The sequence below is a fragment of the Hemitrygon akajei genome, chromosome 9 (genome assembly GCF_048418815.1).
Source record: "Hemitrygon akajei chromosome 9, sHemAka1.3, whole genome shotgun sequence".
In the NCBI taxonomy this organism is placed as follows: Eukaryota; Metazoa; Chordata; class Chondrichthyes; order Myliobatiformes; family Dasyatidae; genus Hemitrygon; species Hemitrygon akajei.
The window spans coordinates 83,138,308-83,159,396 of record NC_133132.1 but is presented as its reverse complement, the minus strand read 5'-3'; the positions used below and the strand labels follow the sequence as shown (position 1 = coordinate 83,159,396).

Here is a 21,089-nt window from a genome sequence, read left to right as displayed (position 1 = left end):
TGTATTAATGAATGTTTAGCACATATAGAGGATAAATTAACTAATTGAAGAATTTTATCCCAATTTTCAATAGGGATAGTAAGGTTAAGTTCTCTTTCCCAATCATTTTTAATCTTATAAAAGGCCTCAACGTATTTTCATAATTATATTGTAAACATTTGATATTACACCTTTCTGAAAAGGATTTAATTCTAACAATTTCTCCAAAATACCCGAAGAATCAAGATTTGGAAAGGTAGGAAGTACAGTGTTTTAAAAAAATTCTTAATCTGTAAATATCTAAACAAAAAAAAAATGAGATCTAGGCAAATTATATTTATTAGATAATTGTTCAAAAGACATAAAACAATTATCCAAAAATAAATCAGAAAATCGTAGTATACCTTTAATCTTCCAAGCTGAATAAGTCTGGTCCATAATAGAGGGATGAAAAAAAAAATTGGATACAATAGGAATAGTTAAAACAAATTAATTCAACTCAAAAAAAATTTCTGAAATTGAAACCATATACGTAAAGTATGTTTGACTATCGGATTGTCAATTCGTTTATGCAATTTAGAAAGAGCAAAGGGAAGAGAAGTCCCTAAAATAGAACCCAGTGAAAATCCTTGTACAGATTTAGTTTCCAGATTTACTCAATGAGGGCGAGGAGATAAATCCCAAGATCTCAGTCTCAATGGTGCAAAATAACTTAGCTGCAGATATCTGATGCCTTGTTTGATGTAAGCTGATCAATCCAGCACCAATATTTTATGTTTGACAATGCATTTGTGAAGGTCTCATGGTCATGTCAGTTGATAAACCATATCTCTTAAGCAGAGACTCCTATTGTGGTCTAATAGCCTTCGCTTAGTTTGTGTACATAGCGTCCTTTTAATTTCAAAATTGATTACTGCATGTAGTTTACACAATCAGTTTTTTTAGTGCCTGCTTCTCATCAGTATTAATGCCCGTTTTCCACAAAATTTCTGCTTCAGAGCCAAAAGCACCTAATCTTGTTCATCAAATTACAGTTCACAGGTGATTCTTGTGCCTGTTAGAGGACCAAGTTTGAATCCATTATGGCTCTTTCACTGAAATATACAACGAATCTTGCAAGACAAAGATTCTCTACCAAGCTTATCTCCTGTTGCTCAATTCTATCACTGACAATTATAGGTTTGTTATAATACCCTGGGAAGCGTGGATTAATTCTCATATCTTGAGAGCCATTTCTTAATGAAGGAAAACATTGATGAAAAAATTCATCGTTTCTTTTAATGTGGCAGTGCAGTCCTTGTCCAGCTGAGGGAAAAGTGTGTTTTAAGGTTGAGAACTAAAAGTTAACGTAACTTGTGGGAAATGCTGTAATGAATACATATTAAGTTGTGTGTATGCTAATATGCTATGTGCTTTAATGTTTTACAGATGTTTCTTCCAGAAGGCATTGAGCGTGAGAATAACAAAATCTATGAACAAGTGGTTATTCCCGCAACTCATCCCATGCCAATTGGAATTGAGGAGAAACCGGTTGAAATCAAGAACTTGGATGAGGTGATAATCACATTGCTTTTGTATATTACAAACAATTGGCTGTTATACAAAATTAGCATTATTTTGTTCCTCAATCTATTCTCAATATTTCCTGACCTACTGAGTACTCTTGTGGGATGATAGTGTCCTTATTTCTTCTTTTTTGCAAGGATATTCTCTTTTCCTAATACTGTAATAACTTCCTTAATCAGTACTTTTTTACCCAAATCATTTTTGAACATCTTTAGTCTAGGTATATAATGTCATGTTCTTAGCTTTTATTGAATTCTTTCAGTAACTATTATTTCCATAGTGTTATTGATCCACTATGAAGGTATGAGGGGCAGGATTACTATGATAACTTGATAAACTGTATTCAGAAGTGTGACTGTGGACATCTGTGGTTAGCATTTAAAAGAGTGATGCATAATTTGCAAAAAGTGTAGATAACTTTCAGACACAAATGCAAAAGAAAAGTGTTTTAATTATTGATTATTGAAGAAATAAGGCCTTCTGAATATCCAAGTACACAACACCTTTGTCTGTCCTGCTTGTGATTTCGTAAAATAGAATTCCAACAGATTTGTCGCAAGATTTTCCCTTGAGAAAACCATGGTGCCTTCAAGTACCCTGTAACCACATCATCCAATCAACTTCAACATCTTCCCAACTACTGGGGTCAGTCTAACTGGCCTGTAATTTCCTTTCTTCTGCCTCTCTCCCTTCTTGAAGAGTGGAGTGACATTTGCAATTTTCCTATCTTCTGGAACCATTCCAGAATCTACTGATCCTTAAAAGATCCTTACTAATGCCTCCACAATCTCTTTTGCCACCTCTTTCGGAACCCTGGGGTGTACACCATCTGGTCCAGGTGACCTATCTACCTTCAGACCTTTGTTTACTTAGTAATGGTAACTTCACACACTTTATGCCTCAGACACTTGCAACTTCCACCACTTGCTTGTGTCTTCCACATAATTCGCCCATTATTTCCTTGTCTCCCATTACTACTGTCCAACATGTGTGTTACAATAGGGACTTTTAAGAGACTTGGATAGGTAGATGGAGCTTAGAAAAATAGAGGGCTATGGGTAACTCTAGGTAATTTCTAAAATAAGTATATGTTCGGCACAGCATTGTAGGCCAAAGGGCCTGTATTGTGCTGTAGGCTTTCTATGTTTCTATGAAAATCAATAAAAAAGATAAATAAAGTAACCGGGGGGAAAGCACTAAAACCAGATATTAGGAGCTTTTTTAGAATTCTTGAAAAGATGACTAAATAAAAGTAAAAAGAGTATAAAAGTAAATATGAGACAAGGAAAATGGACTGTAGTTTTATAAATAAGTCAAAGGACCAAGTTAACAAAGGCAAATGTGTATCCATTATTAACAGGCAGAGTTTATGATTGGACTTAAGCAAATAGCAGAGGAAATAAAGCAATACTTTGCATTCAGGGATGGAAACATTAAAAAAAACCTCAAATAATGGAGAATCAAGTTTCATCTTAGAAGAAGAGAAGGAATAAACAGGTCATCCTTTCATTGGCAGGCTGTGGACAATGACTCCCATTCACTCCATAATGTACTGGTTAGGCACAGGAGTACATTCAGCCGGAGACTCATTCCACCGAGATGTAACACTAAGCGTCATAGGAAGTCATTCCTGCCTGTGGCCATCAAACTTTACAACTCCTCCCTCAGAGTGTCAGACACCCTGAACCAATAGGCTGGTCCTGGACTTATTTCCACTTGGCATGATTAACTTATTATTATTTATTTATGGTTTTATATTGCTATATTTCTACACTACTCTTAGTTGGTGCGGCTGTAATGAAACCCAATTTCCCTCGGGATCAATAAAGTATGTCTATCTGGCTGTCTGTGACTACTAGAGAAGTGTAGAGATTGGTGTTTGTGTCCAACTGATCATAGTCAATGTGAACAATTTGGGTTAAGCAGGTCAAGTATTATATTTCCAAGCTGCCACTGATATGAAATGAAGTGTGATGTGTATGTTGTCATAGGTGGAAAACGTCTTTAAGGGAGTATAGATAAGCTAAATCAGTGGACAAAAATACACCAGATGAAATACAATGTGGACAGATGGGAAGTTAATCCATGTCAACAGAAATAAAATGTTGAATACATTCAGTGGCCACTTTATTAGGTACATCTGTTCTTTAATGCAAATGCCTAATGAGCCAGTCATTTGGCAGCTGCATAATGCATACAAGCATGCAGACATGGTCAAGATTGATCAGGCTGGTTCTCTGGATGATGGTTATGTCATATGTGGAGAATTTGAGTGGGCTGGACATGTATTCATTAGTTTATAAAAAATGGAGATAACAAAATTGAAGCACACCACATTCTCAGAGGGATCAACAGGGTAGATACTAAAAGGGCATTTTCCTGGCTCTGCAGCCAGGAGCTGATCTCACTGACTTAAATCTTGATTTGAAGTGTTAGCTAGTAATTTGTTTAATCTGGAGAGTTATTTGAAACAGAAGTGAACTGGAGGACAGAGGAATCTAACAGGGGCAGTTGGCCCTGTATACAAGCCAAGTGGTATACAGGTTGGCTCATATATAGAGAAAGCTTGTATGCAGAGTGAGAGGGAGGATAAGCAGGTGATAGAGAAAGGATGCACTCAGACTGATGGTTTGAGATGCATCTATTTTAATGCAAGGAGTATCATGAGCAAAGTGGATGAGCTTAGAGCGTGGATCAGTATTTGGAGGTATGATGTTGTGGCCATTACAGAGACTTGAATGGCCCAGGGGCAGGAATGGCTACTTAGAGTGCCAGACTTTAGATGTTTCAGAAAGGACAGGGAGGGAGGCAAAAGTTGTGGAGGTGTGGTACTGCTGATCAGAGACGGTGTCATGGATGCAGAAAAGGAGGAACTCATGGAGGGATTGTCTACTGAGTCTCTGTGGGAGGAAGTTAGAAACAGGAAGGGGTCAATAACTCTACTGAGTGTTTTTTATAGACCAATAGTAATAGGGACATCAAGGAGCAGATAGTGAGACAGATTCTGGAACAGTGCAGTAATAACAGGATTGTCATGATGGGAGATTTTAATTTCCCCAATATTGATTGGCATCTCTCTAGAGCAAGAGGTTTAGATGGGGTGAAGTTTGTTAGGTGTGTTCAGGAAGGTTTCCTGACACAGTATGTAGATAAGCCTACAAGAGGAGAAGGCGGTACTTGATCTGGTATTGGGAAATGAACTTGGTCAGATGTCAGGTCTCTCAGTGGGGGAGCATTTTGGAGATAGTGATCACAATTTTATCTCCTTTACCATAGCATTGAGAGAGGGATAGGAACAGACAAGTTAGGAAAGCATTTAATTGGAGTAAGGGGAAATATGAGGCTATCAGGCAGGAACTTGGAAGCAGAAATTGGGAACAGATGTTCTCAGGGAAATGTATGGCAGAAATTTGGCAAATGTTCAGGGGATATATGTGTGTTCTGCGTAAGTACATTCCAATGAGACGGAAAGAATGGTAGGGTACAGGAACTGTGGTGTACAAAGGCAGTTGAAAATCTAGTCAAGAAGGAAAGAAAAGCTTACGAAAGGTTCAAAAAACTAGGTAATAATAAAGATCTAGAAAATTAAAAAGTTAGCAGGAAGGGGCTTAAGAATGAAACTAGGAGAGCCAGAAGGGGCTATGAGAAAGCCTTGGCGAGCAGGATTAAGGAAAACCCCAAGGCATTTTACAAGTATGTGAAGAACAAGAAGATAAGACGTAAGAGAATAGGACCAATCAAGTGTGACAGTGGGAAAGTGTCTATGAAACCAGAGGAGATAGCAGAGGTACTTAATGAATACTTTGCTTCAGTATTCACTACAGAAAAGGATCTTGGCAATTGTAGGGATGACTTACAGTGGATTGAATAGCTTGAGCATATGGACATTAAGAAAGAAGATGTGCTGGAGCTTTTGGAAAGCATCAAGTTGGATAAGTCACCAGGACTGGAAAAGATATACCCCAGGCTACTGTTGGAAGCAAGGGAGGAGATTGCTGAGCCTCTGGCAATGATCTTTGCATCATCAATGGGGATGGGAGAGGTTCTGGAGGATTGGAGGGGTGCAGATGTTGTTCCCTTATTCAAGAAAGGGAGTAGAGATAGCCCAGGAAATTATAGATCAGTGAGCCTTACTTCAGTGGTTGGTAAGTAGATGGAGAAGATTTGATGGAGAAATATGAAAGGCAAGATTTATGACCATTTGGAGATGCATATGATTAGGAATAGTCAGCATAGCTTTGTCAAAGGCAGGTCATGCCTTACAAGCGTGATTGATTTTTTTGAGGATGTGACTAAACACATTGATGAAGAGCAGTAGATGTAGTGTATATGGATTTCAGCAAGGCATTTGATAAGGTACCCCCATGCAAGGCTTATTAGGAAAGTAAGGAGGCATGGGATCCAAGGGGACCTTGATTTGTGGATCCAAAATTGGCTTGCCCACTGAAGGAAAAGAGTGGTTGTAGATGGGTCATATTCTGCATGGAGTTTGGTGACCATTGGTGTGCCTCAGGGATCTGTTCTAAGACCCCTTTTTGATTTTTATAAATGACCTGGATGAGGAAGTGAAGGGATGGGTTAGTAAATTTGCTGATGACACAAAGGTTGAGTGTGTTGCGGATAGTGTGGAGGGCTGTCAACGGTTACAGCGGGACATCGATAGGATGCAAAACTGGGCTGAGAAGTGGCAGGTGGATTTCAACCCAGATAAGTGTGAGGTGGTTCATTTTGGTAGGTCAAATATGATGACCGAATATAGTATTAATGGTAGGACTTTTGGCAGTGTGGAGGATCAGAGGGATCTTGGGGTCCAAGTCCAACTGTGCAGGTTGACTGTGTGGTTCAGAAGGCATATGGTGTATCGGCTGTCATCGACCGTGGGATTGAGATTAGGAGCTGAGAGGTAATGTTACAACTATATAGGACCCTGGTCAGACCCCACTTTGAGCACTGTGCTCAGTTCTGGTCTCCTCACTACAGGAAGGATGTGGAAACCATAGAAAGGGTGCAGAGGAGATTTACAAGGATGTTGCCTGGATTGGGAAGCATGCCTTATGAGAATGGGTTGAGTAAACCTGGCCTTTTCTCCTTGGAGCGACAGAGGTGATCTGATAGAGGTGTATAAGATGATGTGAAGTGTTGGTGTGTGGATAGTCAGAGGTTTTTTCCCAGGGCTGAAATCGCTATCACAAGAGGGCATAGTTTAAGTAGATACAGAGGAGATGTCAGGGTAAGTTTTTTACACAGAGAGTGGTGAGTGCATGGAATGGGTTGCTGGCGATGGTGGTGGAGGCAGATACAATAGGGTCTTTTAAGAGACTCCTGGATAGGTACATGGAGCTAGTAAAGGTAGAGGGCTATGGGTAACCCAAGGTAATTTCTAAAGTAAGCACAGCATTTTGGGCTGAAGGGCCTGTATTTTCCTGTAGGTTTTCTATGTTTCAATGATGTAAAATTAGAAATCAGATTAGAGACAAGAATTCTGATAATGTGTCATGCTTTAGATTGTAAAAGATTAACACAATAAAGTATCAATACGAATATATCTTTAAACTGTGGTGGATCACTGTATCCACTTCGTACTGTTTCTTTTGGAGAATTGAATACTTCTGAAGAAGTCAAATTACCAACATCATATTTGCAAGGTAGATTGATACTGTATTTGCAGTGCAGAGTGAGAGCAGTTTTACAGTACTTTGTGCATATGGGACTGAAAGGTTGTTGTGATTCCAAGGTGGGAAAAACTTGCTTTTGGCTGAAACTTTTTCATTTCTACTTTAAAATTTATTTAACAGTTCATTGAGCAATCGTGGTTTAGATGGAACCAATAGCTGAATTAGTGCTTGCTTTAACGGGAGTATTTAATACAGTGCTTCCCAGTTTATTGCCATGGCTGTTGACCAATTTAAAATCGAAGTAATGAACTTCATATTCATTTTAAAATATATAAAAGATAGTGGTAAATGGAAAATATTGTGCTATTCAGATTATTATTGGGTGGTTTACTACCATTTCAAATTTGTTTTATTTCTTTGTTTTTAGAAACACATTTAATTGGATTTTGGTCAAATGCTACAATGAGACCTAAATCCCTCTACTCCCTTACTTGTCTGTATCCCTTTTAGATAGTTCAATAGTATCTGCCTCCACGGTTCCTCTGGCAATTAATTCCAAATATTCAACACTCTCTTGCAAAGGAAACATAACCCTCAAATCTCCTTTGAATTCCTCTCCCCTCAATTTAAACATCCACTCTTTAGTTTTGGACTTTTCTTTCCTGGGAAAAGGATTCTGACTTTCTATCCTATCTATGCTCCTCATAGTTTTGTAAACCTCTATAAAGTCACCCTTCAGCTTTTCTTGTTGCACATTATTATTTCTCCATTTAGCTCCAAACTGAGTATCAATTGCCCTTTCCATTTCTGAACACCTAAAACCTATTCTTGTTGGTTTAGCTGGCTGTGCTAACTCTGCTCATAGTCAAACTGTTCTGCTTTTTGATAGCTGTATTAATATTTCATAACATCCAAGAGAGAATTTGTTTGGTTACAAGTTTTGTCGTCTTAGTAGAAATTAAAAATCCATTTAAAACTACTGATCATGTTTTGTTTCATAAGTTACTTTTAGAATAAAAGATATAAGGGTCACCCCAAATTTTTGCTCTAATGCCCCATTTGTAATCATGCTGGTTAGTTTGCCAAGTGCCCTTGAGGCTAAAAGGTAGACTTGTAGATGCAACTTGGCTTATCTCAACATTTTATCATTATAGTTCCCTGCAAATGGCAACGCAATTGGATAGGGTGGTAAGGAAGGTACAGTTGGCCCTCCTTATCCGCGGATTCCGCATATGCGAATCCAGCCAACTGTGAATCGTGAAAACCCGGAAGTGCTCTTCCAACACTTGTTGTCGAACATGTACAGACTTTTTTTCTTGTCATTATTCCCTAAACAATGCAGTGTAACAACCATTTTACATAGGATTTACATTGTATTAGGTATTATAGGTAATCTAGAGATGATTTAAAGTATATAGAGTATGTGCGTGGGTTACCATGGATTAGAGTCGAAAAAAATCGGAAGTTCTCATACTAAGTAAGTGAGAACAGGTACATCCAGTATTATTTAGAAGTTAGTTAAATGTTTGTCTTAGTATATAGTACATAATTTACCTTTCTATGCATATAAAACACTTAATGTATGTTTCAGCGCCGGGCTCGGGAACGGAATTCCCCGAGTTCGATCCAGTGACAGACCGCTTCCGAATCCGCTCTCCACCGTGCCAGGTTGATGTGGAGGATCAAAAACCCAAAACCCAATAATTAAACCACTGTGTTGCTTAGTAATAATTGCAGCTTTCATCGGGGTAGAGCTTTTCTCACTTTATGCTTTAAAATTGTTCCGAACATTTACTGACGTAGCCTAACGCTTTTCCAGTGACCGATGGCGTTTCACCTCTTTCCGATCGCTTTATTATTTCTACTTTATTTTCAATCGTGATCATGATTATTTTCGTGAACAGAAACACTGCGGATTCAGAGTTCTGCCGCTGGGTCCTAATGTCCACTGCACTGAGACAGGTTAAATAAGGTATGGGGTTCCGCTGGGTCATGAGGTTCACCGCATTGAGACAGGTTGAATAAGGGACTTGAGCATCCGCGAATTGTGGTATCCATGAGAGGTCCCAGAACCAATCCCTTGCGGATAAGGAGGGCCAACTGATAGATAGATAGATACTTTATTCATCCCCATGGGGAAATTCAACTTTTTTCCAATGTCCCATACACTTGTTGTAGCAAAACTAATTACATACAATACTTAACTCAGTAAAAAAAATATGATATGCATCTAAATCACCATCTCAAAAAGCATTAATAATAGCTTTTAAAAAGTTCTTGAGTCCTGGCGGTAGAATTGTAAAGCCTAATGGCATTGGGGAGTATTGACCTCTTCATCCTGTCTGAGGAGCATTGCATCGATAGTAACCTGTCGCTGAAACTGCTTCTCTGTCTCTGGATGGTGCTATGTAGAGGATGTTCAGAGTTATCCATAATTGACCGTAGCCTACTCAGCGCCCTTCGCTCAGCTACCGATGTTAAACTCTCCAGTACTTTGCCCACGACAGAGCCCGCCTTCCTTACCAGCTTATTAAGACGTGAGGCGTCCCTCTTCTTAATGCTTCCTCCCCAACACGCCACCACAAAGAAGAGGGCGCTCTCCACAACTGACCTATAGAACATCTTCAGCATCTCACTACAGACATTGAATGACGCCAACCTTCTTAGCTTTACTCACTTTGCCTTGTTTTCTGTCCTTGCTTGTATGAAGGTGGTTTACCTATTTATGCAAGTACTTCTCTGACAATAGATGTGTAACAGCCTAGTGTAACATTGTATGGAAATACAAGATAATACTGATGCAGACATGTTTTACAAATTTAACAAGGTGCTTTATTAATGCAAAGGAGTTGGTCAGTTTTTCAATGTTCATCGTCAGCCGGTTCATACTGTCCTTGAGCTCCCTGTCGGTTGCCTCCATATGCTCCAGTATTTGTTTTTTTTTACTTTTAAGTCCTCCTGCGCAAGAGCAAACAGCTGTCTGTTGTTTTAAGTTTTCCTAGTCTGTAACGAACAAACACGCACTTTCACAGCGAGATTCGACACCAAACATGTCGCTCGTTTTCGGTAGATGTGTCCTGCACATGCGCAGTAGGAGGAGATTCTAGTCTGTAACTGAACAAACACGCACTTTCACAGCGAGATTCGACACCAAACATGTCACTTGTTTTCGGTAGATGTGTCCTGCACATGCGCAGTAGGAGGAGATCCTAGTCTGTAACTGTACAAACATGCACTTTCACAGCGAGATTCGACACCAAACATGTTACTTGTTTTCAGTAGATGTGTCCTGCACATGCGCAGTAGGAGGAGATTCGTCAAACTATCTGTTTCAATGTGGACAGAGATATTTTTAAAAATGCCTAGTGTGGACACCTATCATTTTTACACGAAACCGGCATTTTCAAAATTATCTGGTTTATTGTGGATGTAGCCACAGAAAGAAAAACAAATCTGTAGTGGCAGTACCTGAATCAAAATACTTGCCATTAACAAAGCAAGCCGATCTCTGCAATGTCCACAGATCTAACAATCTCACACACCCTGTTTTTTCCCCCTCTTCCCCCTCCCCTCCCCCCATACTCAACATGCTGTTCTTTTTCGCAGCACCAGCTGTATTCCAGCCCAAGCCAAAAGTCTCTTCCCCCACTACACAAAGAAAGTGCCCCTTATGATACCCTTTAAGAGTCCTTAATATATCCCATTATTAGACTTGATCTCTTTTGCAATAAAGCCATGTGTTCAATTGGACCACTTAATTGCAAGTTTTACTTTTCATCTCACATTTATAGATATCAACATCTTTCTTGCATGTCCATCGAAGGCCTGCTGCAGATGGTTTATAATTTTCATGCTTATACTTTCAGATTGGTCAGATGGCTTTCAAAGGGATGAAGCGACTGAACCGCATCCAGTCCCTGGTATTTGAGACAGCTTACAACACCAACGAGAACATGCTGATCTGTGCCCCAACAGGAGCTGGGAAAACTAACATTGCCATGCTTACTGTTCTGCATGAAATCCGACAGCATATTCATCAAGGGGTTATCAGAAAGGATGAGTTCAAGGTGCAAATTTATTTAAGTTTCATCTGGGATAAGACATTAAACATGTCATTATCCATTGCTCAGAATAAACTTGGAGTTGCATTCACCACTGGCCTCTTTTCCCTTACTGGCTAGATTCATACATACCAAAGTTAATCTGATAGATGACTATCCAGTTGGAAATTTCACAAAAATATTTTGATAGTTGATTAGACAATGTTTCTAGACTGAATCAGCTGTTAAAGCCATCAGCAGGCTAGAATACATTGATTTCACTAACTTCCATAAGCAATTAAAATTAAATAAATATATAAAATGTTAGAAATACTTAAAACAATAGTATGTATTTAAATAAACTCTTGAGTTTCAAGATGTGACAAATCATCTGAAATTTGACTCCCTTCCTTCTGACTGCTCAGTTCTATTAAGTGTAGAAGTCAGATTTCCCAGTGTAACTGATGGGAAACTGCAGGAAGTTTTGCATCACTTCTATGTTCCATGAGGAGTTCCCTGTTGTATTATATTTGACATATTACCAGAAAAACATTTCTCTGGATCTCTTTGAAAGCTCATTTTTTTATGGGGGCAGCTCAGTATAAGGAGATACATCAATTATGGGTAGAATGATTGGCATTTCATGGGAAAATCAGGGATAATATTTCAAAATTGAATCGGCTATAGTAAGGTGTTGGTATTTGAGTTTATACATACAGGGCCCCCTTCATAAAATGAATGGGCTTTTTACTGAAGTCCACAAATTGATTTTTTTTCCATCTGTAAGGAAATACACAAAATTACTTGATATGGTAATAATGCATGGAGAGTATTGTAAGATCACGTAAGACGGGGGGGGGGGGGGAGAGAAAATGGATACATTTATATATGTTGGACATCTGCATTTAGTAATATGTGAAATTCATTCAAACATAGGGCTATTCATAAATTGAACATTCTTAACTCAGTGATGACCTGTAAAGTCATTACATGATATAAACAGCTTTCTAAATGGTAATGTGTTTAATTTTGTTTTAAGCCAATTTCTATAATGTTAGTTAAATTAAATATATGACTATTTATATAGTTGCAATATGGATCATTTTTCACACATGATTATTAATATTTTTCAGCCTTACTGGATAATAAAGTAGTTCATGTAGATTTTTGATCCAGGTAACAGTTTTTTTTGACTTGTTATTAATCTTTACTCTAGATTGTATATGTAGCTCCTATGAAGGCCTTAGCTGCTGAGATGACAAATTATTTCAGCAAGCGCCTTGAACCGTTGGGCATCTTGGTGAAGGAGCTTACTGGGGACATGCAGCTGACCAAAGGAGAAATTTTACGGACACAGGTATGACCAGGAGTTTATTGCACTCAAGGATAAATTGGTGCAAAATATTGTCTATATTTCTTTTATTGAGCAGATTATGACTTGAATTTGCATAAAATTGCTTTTAATTCTAGAATAAGTATTTCAATGGATTTCATTATTTTTAGCTAAATACAAGACCTTATGAAATGTGGGAAAAGAAAAACTGGTATTCTGTCATTTTTAAACAACATTCTTGAATTTTAAACAAATCTTTTGACACTTTCACTTTTTCCAACCCACCTCTTCTTCTGCCCAGGGCCTTGCCTGCTTTCAAGATCTCTTCTGAACTTCCCCTCTGTAAATCTAAAAAAAAACCAGTCTTCGGTAAAAGCTGTTTTGTTCTTCTGTGATCTATAAGGTACAAGTCGTGGAATTGAACTTAGAAGCCGAAAGGTAATGTTGCAGCTATATAGGACCCTGGTCAGACCCCACGTGGAGTACTGTGTTCAGTTCTGGTCGCCTCTCTACAGGAAGGATGTGGAAGCCATAGAAAGGGTGCAGAGGAGATTTACAAGGATGTTGCCTGGATTGGGGAGCATGCCTTATGAGAATAGGTTGAGTAAACTTGGCCTTTTCTCCTTGGAGCGTCAGAGATGACCTGATAGAGGTGTATAAGATGATGAGAGGCATTGATCGTGTGGATAGTCAGAGGCTTTTTCCCAGGGCTGAAGTGGTTGCCACAAGAGGACATAGGTTTAAGGTGCTGGGGACCATCAGGATCCTGAACAAGCATAGATAACTTCACTAACCTCAACTCTGAACTGATTCCACAATGTATAGACTCAACTTGAAAGACTGTTTACTAATGTTTGTACAATTTGAGTTCTTGTACACATTGATTGTTTGACATTCTGTGTTTATGCAGAGTTATTATAAATTCTATTGTACATATTTTTTTATTTTCTTGTAAATACATACAAGAAATTGAATCTCAAGGTAGTATATGGTGATGCATATGTACTTTGATAATAAATTTACTTTGACTTTGAGTGCTTCAGCTTTCTTCCACACTTCGAAGATTTGCAGGTTAGTAAGGAGTGGATAAAGAATCTTGGCACCAAATACATGGCAACACTTGTGGGCTACCCTCAACACATTGTCGTTGATGCAAATTATGCATTTTGTTGTAAGTTTCAATGTACAGTACGTATAACATATCAAGCTGATTTTTATATTCCAACTAAAAGCTTCACCTATCTTGCATAGAACATTACAGCACAGAAACAGGCCTTTTGACCCTTCTTGGCTGTGCAGAACCATTTTTCTGCCTAGTCCCACTGACCTGCACCTGGGCCATATCCCTCCAAACCCCTCTCATCCATAAACCTGTCCCAAGTTTTTCTTAAATGTCAAAAGTGAACCCGCATTCACCACTTCATCTGGCAGCTCATTCCACACTCCTACTACTCTCTGCGTGAAGAAGCCCCCCCCCCCCCAATGTTCCCTTTAAACTTTTCCCCCTTCACCCTTAACCCATGTCCTCTGGTTTTTTTCTCCCCTAGCCTCAGTGGAAAAGGCCTGCTTGCATTCACTCTATCTATACCCATCATAATTTTATACACCTCTATCAAATCACCCCTCATACTCCTACGCTCCAGGGAATAAAGACCTAACCTATTCAACCTTTCGCTGTAACTCAGTTTCTCAAGTCCCGGCAACATCCTTGTAAACCTTCTCTGCACTCTTTCAACCTTATTAATATCCTTCCTGTAATTAGGTGACCAAAACTGCACACAATACTCCAAATTCTGTCTCACCAATGTCTTTTAAAACCTCACCGTTACATTCCAACTCTTATACTCAATACTTTGATTTATAAAGGCCAATGTACCAATAGCTCTCTTTATGACCTTATCTACTTGTGACACCACTTTTAGGGAATTATGTATCTGTACTCCCAGATCCCTCTGTTCTACTGCACTCCTCAGTGTCCTACCATTTACCTTGTACCATTTACCATTTGGACCAATTGGTCCAAATCCCTCTGCAAGCTTTGAAAACCTTCCTCACTGTACACTACACCTCCAATCTTTGTATCATCAGCAAATTTGCTGATCCAATTTGCCACATTATCATCTAAATCATTGATATAGATGACAAATAATAATGGACCCAGCACTGATCCCTGTGGTACACCACTAGTCACAGGCCTCCACTCAGAGTAGCAATCCTCTACTACTACTCTTTGGCTTCTTCCATTAAGCCAATGTCTAATCCAATTTACTACCTGTCCATGTATACCTAGCGACTGAATCTTCCTAACTAACCTCCAATACGGGACCTTGTCAAGGACCTTACTGAAGTCCATGTATACAACATCCACTGTCTTTCTTTTATCCATTTTCCTGGTAACTTACTCGAAAAACTCTAATAGATTGGTTAAACATGACCTACCATGCACAAAGCCATGCTGACTTTTTCTATAAGTCCCTGTCTATCCAAACTGTAGATCCTATCTCTTAGTATTCCTTCCAATAATTTACCTACTACCGATGTCAAACTTACCGGCCTATAATTTCTCTGCTTACTTTTTGAGCCTTTTTTAAACAATGGAACTACATGAGCTATCCTCTAATCCTCCAGCACCTGACCCGTGGATATCTATATTTTAAATACTTCTGCCAGGGCCCCTGTAATTTCAACACTAGTCTCCTTCAAGGTCCAAGGGAATACCCTGTCAGGTCCTGGGGATTTATCTACTCTGATTTGCCTGAAGACAGCAAGCACCTCCTCCTCTTTCATCTGTATAAGTTCCATGACCTCCCTACTTGTTTGCCTTGTTTCCATAGACTCCATTTCAGTTTCCTTTGAAAATACAGATGCAAAAAATCCATTTAATATCTCTCCCATTTCTTTTAGTTCCATACATAGCCGACCACTTTGATCTTCAAGGGGACCAATTTTATCCCTTACTTTCCTTTTGCTCTTAACATATCTGTAGAAGCTCTTAGGATTATCCTTCACCCTGACTGCCAAAGCAACCTCATGTCTTCTTTTAGCTCTCCTGATTTCTTTCTTAAGTATTTTCTTACTCTTTTTATACTCCTCAAGCATCTTATTTCCTCCCTGTTGCCTATACATGTTATACATCTCTCTCTTCTTCTTTATCAGAGTACCAATATCCCTCGAGAACCAAGGTTCCTTATTTTTATTCACTTTGCCTTTAACCCTGACAGGAACATACAAACTCTGCACTCTCAAAATTTCTCCTTTGAAGGCCTCCCACTTACCAATCACATCCTTGACAGAGAACAACCTGTCCCAATCTACGCTTTTTAGATCCTTTCTCATTTCTTCAAATTTGGCCTTTTTCCAGTTTAGAACTTCAACCTGAGGAACAAATCTATCTTTATCCATGATCAAGTTGAAACTAATGGTGTTATGATCACTGGAACCAAAGTGTTCCCCTACACGCACTTCTGTCACCTGCTCTAACTCATTTCCTAATAGGAGATCTAATATTGCATCCTCCCTAGTTGGTACATCTATATATTGATTTAGAATATATCAAAAAGAATATGCATTGGAAAATAAATATTTAGTAAAGTCTACTATTTGTGCAAGTCTAGACAATGTTATTACTTGGAACCATTGTGCATGATAGCATTTTATAAATTAAATAAAATGTTGTTGCTGTATAGTTTAGCCCATGCATCTTGGAATTCTGCACAGATGGCTGAGGAAGAAGTTGATAATTTTTAAGGCAGAACTTAATAGATTCTTGATGAGCAAAGAGATGAAAGATTATTGCAAGTACATGAAAATACAGAATTGTTATTATAATTTGATCAGCCAGGATCTTATTAAGTTGTAAAGGATGCTAGTGGGGCCAAAGAACTCTTCCTGGTCCTCATTCATCAGAATTAGATTTATTATCCTTAACAAACAACATAATTTGTTGTTTTGTGGCAGCAGTACAGTGCAGGACATAAAATTTACTACATAAAAGATGGTGCAAAAGGCAAATAACTTAATGGGATTCAGGGTCTGTTCAAAAATGTGATAGGGCAGGCAGAGAAGCTGTTCTCAAAACATTGAATGTAGGTCTTCAGGTTCCTGTATGCGCTTCCTGATGACACTAATACAAAGAGTGCATTTTCCGGATGGTGAAGTTCTTTGATGGCTGCTGCCTTGTTGAGTTACTGCAGTGTGTGCAGGATATTTTTGCCAATGTTTTGACACAGTTCAAGTAATCAACCCCTTATTCAATGTCAGCAAAACCAAGAAGCTGATAATTGACTTCAGGAGAAGGAAACCAGAGGTCCATGACCCAATCCTTATTGGAGAATCGGAGGTGGAGTCAGCAACTTTAAATTCCTTGGTGTTTTTATTTTGGGCAATCTGATCTGGGCCCAGCACGCAAGTGCAATTACGAAGTAAGTATGGCAGCGTCTCTACTTCCTTAGGAGTTTGCAAAAATTTGGCATGTTATCTAAAACTTTGACAAGCTTCTATAGATGTGTAGTGGAGAATATGGAAACGCCAATGTCCTTGAATAGAAAATCTTACAAAAAGTAGTGGATACGGCCCAGTACATCACTGGTAAAGCCCTCACCACCATTGAGCACATGTGCATGAAGCATTGTTGCAGGAAAGCAGTATCCATCATTGGGAACCCCACTGCCCAGGACATGCTGTCTTTTCACTGTTGCCATCAGGAAGAAGGTACAGGAGCCTCGGGACTCTCACCACTAGGTTCAGGTTATTATCCCTCAGCCTTCACACTCTTGAACCAAAGTGGATAACTTCACTCAACTTCATTTTCCCCATCATTGAAATGCTCCCACACCTATGGACTCACTTTCAAAGACTCTTCATCTCATTTTCTTGATATTTATTCCTTATTTAACATTTCCCTGTGACTCACGTCCCAACAGCATCCTTGTAAATTTTCTCTGCACTTTTTCAATCTTATTGATACTTTTCTTGGAGGTAGATGACCAGAACTGCGTATTATTCTCCAAATTCACCAACATCTTATAACTTAACATCCCAAGTGTTGTACTCGAAACCCTGATCATGAAGGCCAATGTGCAAAAAGCTCGCTTTATGCCCCTATCTACTAGTGAAATCACTTTCAAGGAATTATGGATCTGTATTCCCAGATCCCTCTTGTCATACTGCACTCCTCAGTGTCTTACCTAAAGCACAACTTTTCTGCGTTAAGTTCAATCTGCTGTTTTTGGCTAATTTTTCCAACTAGTCCAGAACACTTTGCAAGCTTTGCTAGCCTTCCTTGCTGTCCACTCTGCCCCCAGTCTTGGTGTCTGCAAATTTGCCAATGCTTAGGAATTTTGGAAAATTAGTTACTTACTTGGAAGTACAAGTGCTAAATTGTGTACGTATAACCACTGCTTGTTGTCATCTTTGGTGTTTTTATAGTCTATTATTTAGCAAATTGATCTTAAGTTGCAATTCTGTTTCCACTTGCAATTTTCAGCAAAGAGTTCAATACATTAGTGTGCTGTGTCCTGTAGCCATCAAACTTTACAACTCCTCCCTCGGAGTGTCAGACATCCTGAGCCAATAGGCTGGTCCTGGACTTATTTTTTCCACTTGGCATGATTAACTTATTATTATTTAATTATTTATAGTTTTACATTGCTATATTTCTTCACTATTCTTGGTGGTGCGGCTGTAACTAAACCCAATTTCCCTCGGGATCAATAAAGTATGTCTCTGTTTTGCCATCCAGTATTTCATCATCATTGTTTTCTGCAACAAACTTTTAATTATCAATTTTTATTTAGTATAATCTCTGATCTAAATACAGTCTCCCTTACCTTCTATTAATACCTTGATGTCTTCAACTCAGTTATTAGATTGTCACTGTTCAAAAATCACCCAAATATTATACAGCCTGGTCTGTTATTAAGCCATGTTATCACATTTTGATGAATAGAGATTTGTCTTGGCAGAATTCATAAATCTTTATCAAACATTGTAAGATAGGAAATAAAATATTGCTTTTGTGGAATATAAAGAGAGGGAATAAAATAGACAAAATATACAGAGAATTAGTTTATCAAGGATAGTGAACAAAGTCTGCTGGAAACTCATAAGGCAATCTTTTCTTTCAATAATTGCACAATGATACTTTATCAAACAATCTTTTGCCTATAATACAATCAGATTAAATAGATTTCACACCTGCAAAGGCATTGCTGTTGAAAGAAAAGCTTTCTGTTGGAATGTTTCTCTATTTATTACATGAGAATTCATGGTAGAAAGAGAGTTTGCATTAAGGAAAATGGTGAAATAGGCAGTTCAATAGGAACACAAACCACCCATTATGTGGGGGGGGGGGGGGGAACAGCAAATTTGTAGCATCCAGGATGAATTAAAATTGATGGGTTCACATTGAATTCTTTGCTATACTTGTTAAATAGCCAGTAGGTGGTGCAGTGATGGTTATTTTTAGTGTCAGATGCCACACAGACAATTGTAAATTCAGATTAAATTTTCTTTAGACAAGCCAATGCAGACAGTCAGTTGCATAATGTTGCTAGCTAGTAATCCTGTCGTTATGTTCTACTTGGACTCTGTGTGTGAGTTGAGTTAGCTGCTTAGAAAATTAATTTCATAAAAATTATTTTGGTCTTTAGAGGACAGTTGCAATTGTTTCCTTATTATTTTTACAGCTGATTTACATAATTCTGCAGTTTTCATTCCCAATATAGAGTAGAAAGTTTCATCTGTTTATTAGTTGTGTTATTCTTAACATGAGATTGAATGCAGTTATTACTGTTACATGCTCAAAGTAAAGTACATATCCATTCATTGCAATTTCTGTTAAGTGTTACGCCTGTGCCCCAACTCTGAGGGGCCGAAGGGTATAAAGTAGCCCCCTCCTTTTTGAGAATCGCAAGATTGCTATTAATTCAGGTCAGGAGACCCAGGAAATGAGAGAGAGATGCAGAATCAACAGGGGGTTTGGAATGTCCTGGCCCCTCAACGATACAAAGCCACGGGAAACTGCCATTGTCTCTTGGAGATGGAATTGTGTATTGAGCACTATGCTATTCATCGACGTCCTCAAGGAATGAGCAACGTGGGCTGGTTGGGGGGATGGCATCCTCCCAACCTGATTGACATCTGAGACCCCGTGAGTAAGGATAAAAGAGGGTCTGGGGAACAACCCCTTTCAGACGCACCAGGAGAACGCTAGAAATCCCGTGACAGCATAAAAGCGACAGCCGGTGGAAAGCCCACGTGCGTGTTTTTTCATTTGCCTCGGAATTGGTGGGACTGACCACGGAAGACGGCTTAGCTAAAAGGAAAAGGACACCGACAATATTTCGAAGGATCGACATCATAAAAAGAAAAACGGGCAAGTTCTAAACTCCATCTCTCTCTCCAACCAAAGGCTGCAGCCTGAATGAACTTGAGTGACTTTTATATTACCATTGGACAATACATTATCCCCTAGACAACGATAGAGCTATTTCTTATTGATTATTATTCTACCCGCGCTTTTAGATTTAGTATTGACGACGTATATTTGTATGTTTGCATTGATATTATTTTTGTGTATTTTTATCAATAAATACTGTTAAAAATAGTACCATCAGACTTCAACAGACCTCTCTATCTTTGCTGGTAAGTGACCCAGTTACGTGGTACGTAACATAAGATACATACGAAAATCCACTAAGTACCTCAATCTTGTTTTCCTCAGCACTGCTGTTACTTCCCAATAATAGTATTATTTTGATTACTCAGTGTTATTAAAGGTGTGATTAAAAATTTATGTGAATGAAAAGGAAAAACATTAAACATACTCAGGAGGATGGGCAGTGTCTGATGGGGAGAGAAACAGAGTTAATGTTTCAGGGTGATGATTTTCATCAAAACAGCTTAAGTGAGGGAAAAATATTACATTTGAAATTGTAGAGGAGGGAGGGGTTAGTTGAATAAAGGAAATGTCTGTACTTGAGTAGTGACCAGAGTTGTCCAGATGAAACAATTGCTTTTGGTGCAATCTAGTTAATAAATTAAAAACAGTGGTTAGAAGGAGGGGAGCAAAGACACGTGAGATGCCTAACTCTATGTTTGGGAGAAATCTGAATCACAGGAGAGTGTGGGGGGGAAATGACAATTCAGCTAGCATCTGTGCAGGGAAAAGCTAATTTAATGTTACAGATGGATAACCTTGCACCAGAAATTACCAGTTTTGCTACAAGCAGGACAAGCTGACCATCTAAAATTGTCGATTCAGTATCGACTTCCAAGGGATACAAATGTGCAAAGGCACTAAATAAGAATTTCTTGGAACAATGTGGAGAGCTCAGTGTGGGAGTTGGGGGATGGAGAATTAAAGTGACAGATTTCTATCACTTTAAGAAAGCTTAGTTTGAATTTTGCTTTAAGGTTTTCTGCAAAGCAATCAGCAACGTAAAGAAGACTATGTACAGCACCAGACTGTAGTATATTCAACTGATAAAAATACAAGTGAATTGTTGTTTCATCTGGAAAGGCTATTTGAGCATCTAAATGGTGTGAAGTCATAAA

At 38.6% G+C, this 21,089-nt stretch overlaps 1 protein-coding gene across 2 annotated transcripts in view; it reads left to right on the top strand.

Moving 5' to 3' along the window:
• ascc3 (activating signal cointegrator 1 complex subunit 3) overlaps nucleotides 1–21,089 on the top strand; it is a 360,447-nt gene that overhangs the window by 40,486 nt on the left and 298,872 nt on the right. For both annotated transcript variants that reach the window (XM_073056467.1, XM_073056468.1), the window contains exons 8-10: nucleotides 1,408–1,533; nucleotides 11,027–11,227; nucleotides 12,417–12,557. In XM_073056467.1, coding sequence (XP_072912568.1) covers nucleotides 1,408–1,533; nucleotides 11,027–11,227; nucleotides 12,417–12,557 — 468 coding nt within the window. The remainder of the gene's footprint in view (nucleotides 1–1,407; nucleotides 1,534–11,026; nucleotides 11,228–12,416; nucleotides 12,558–21,089) is intronic.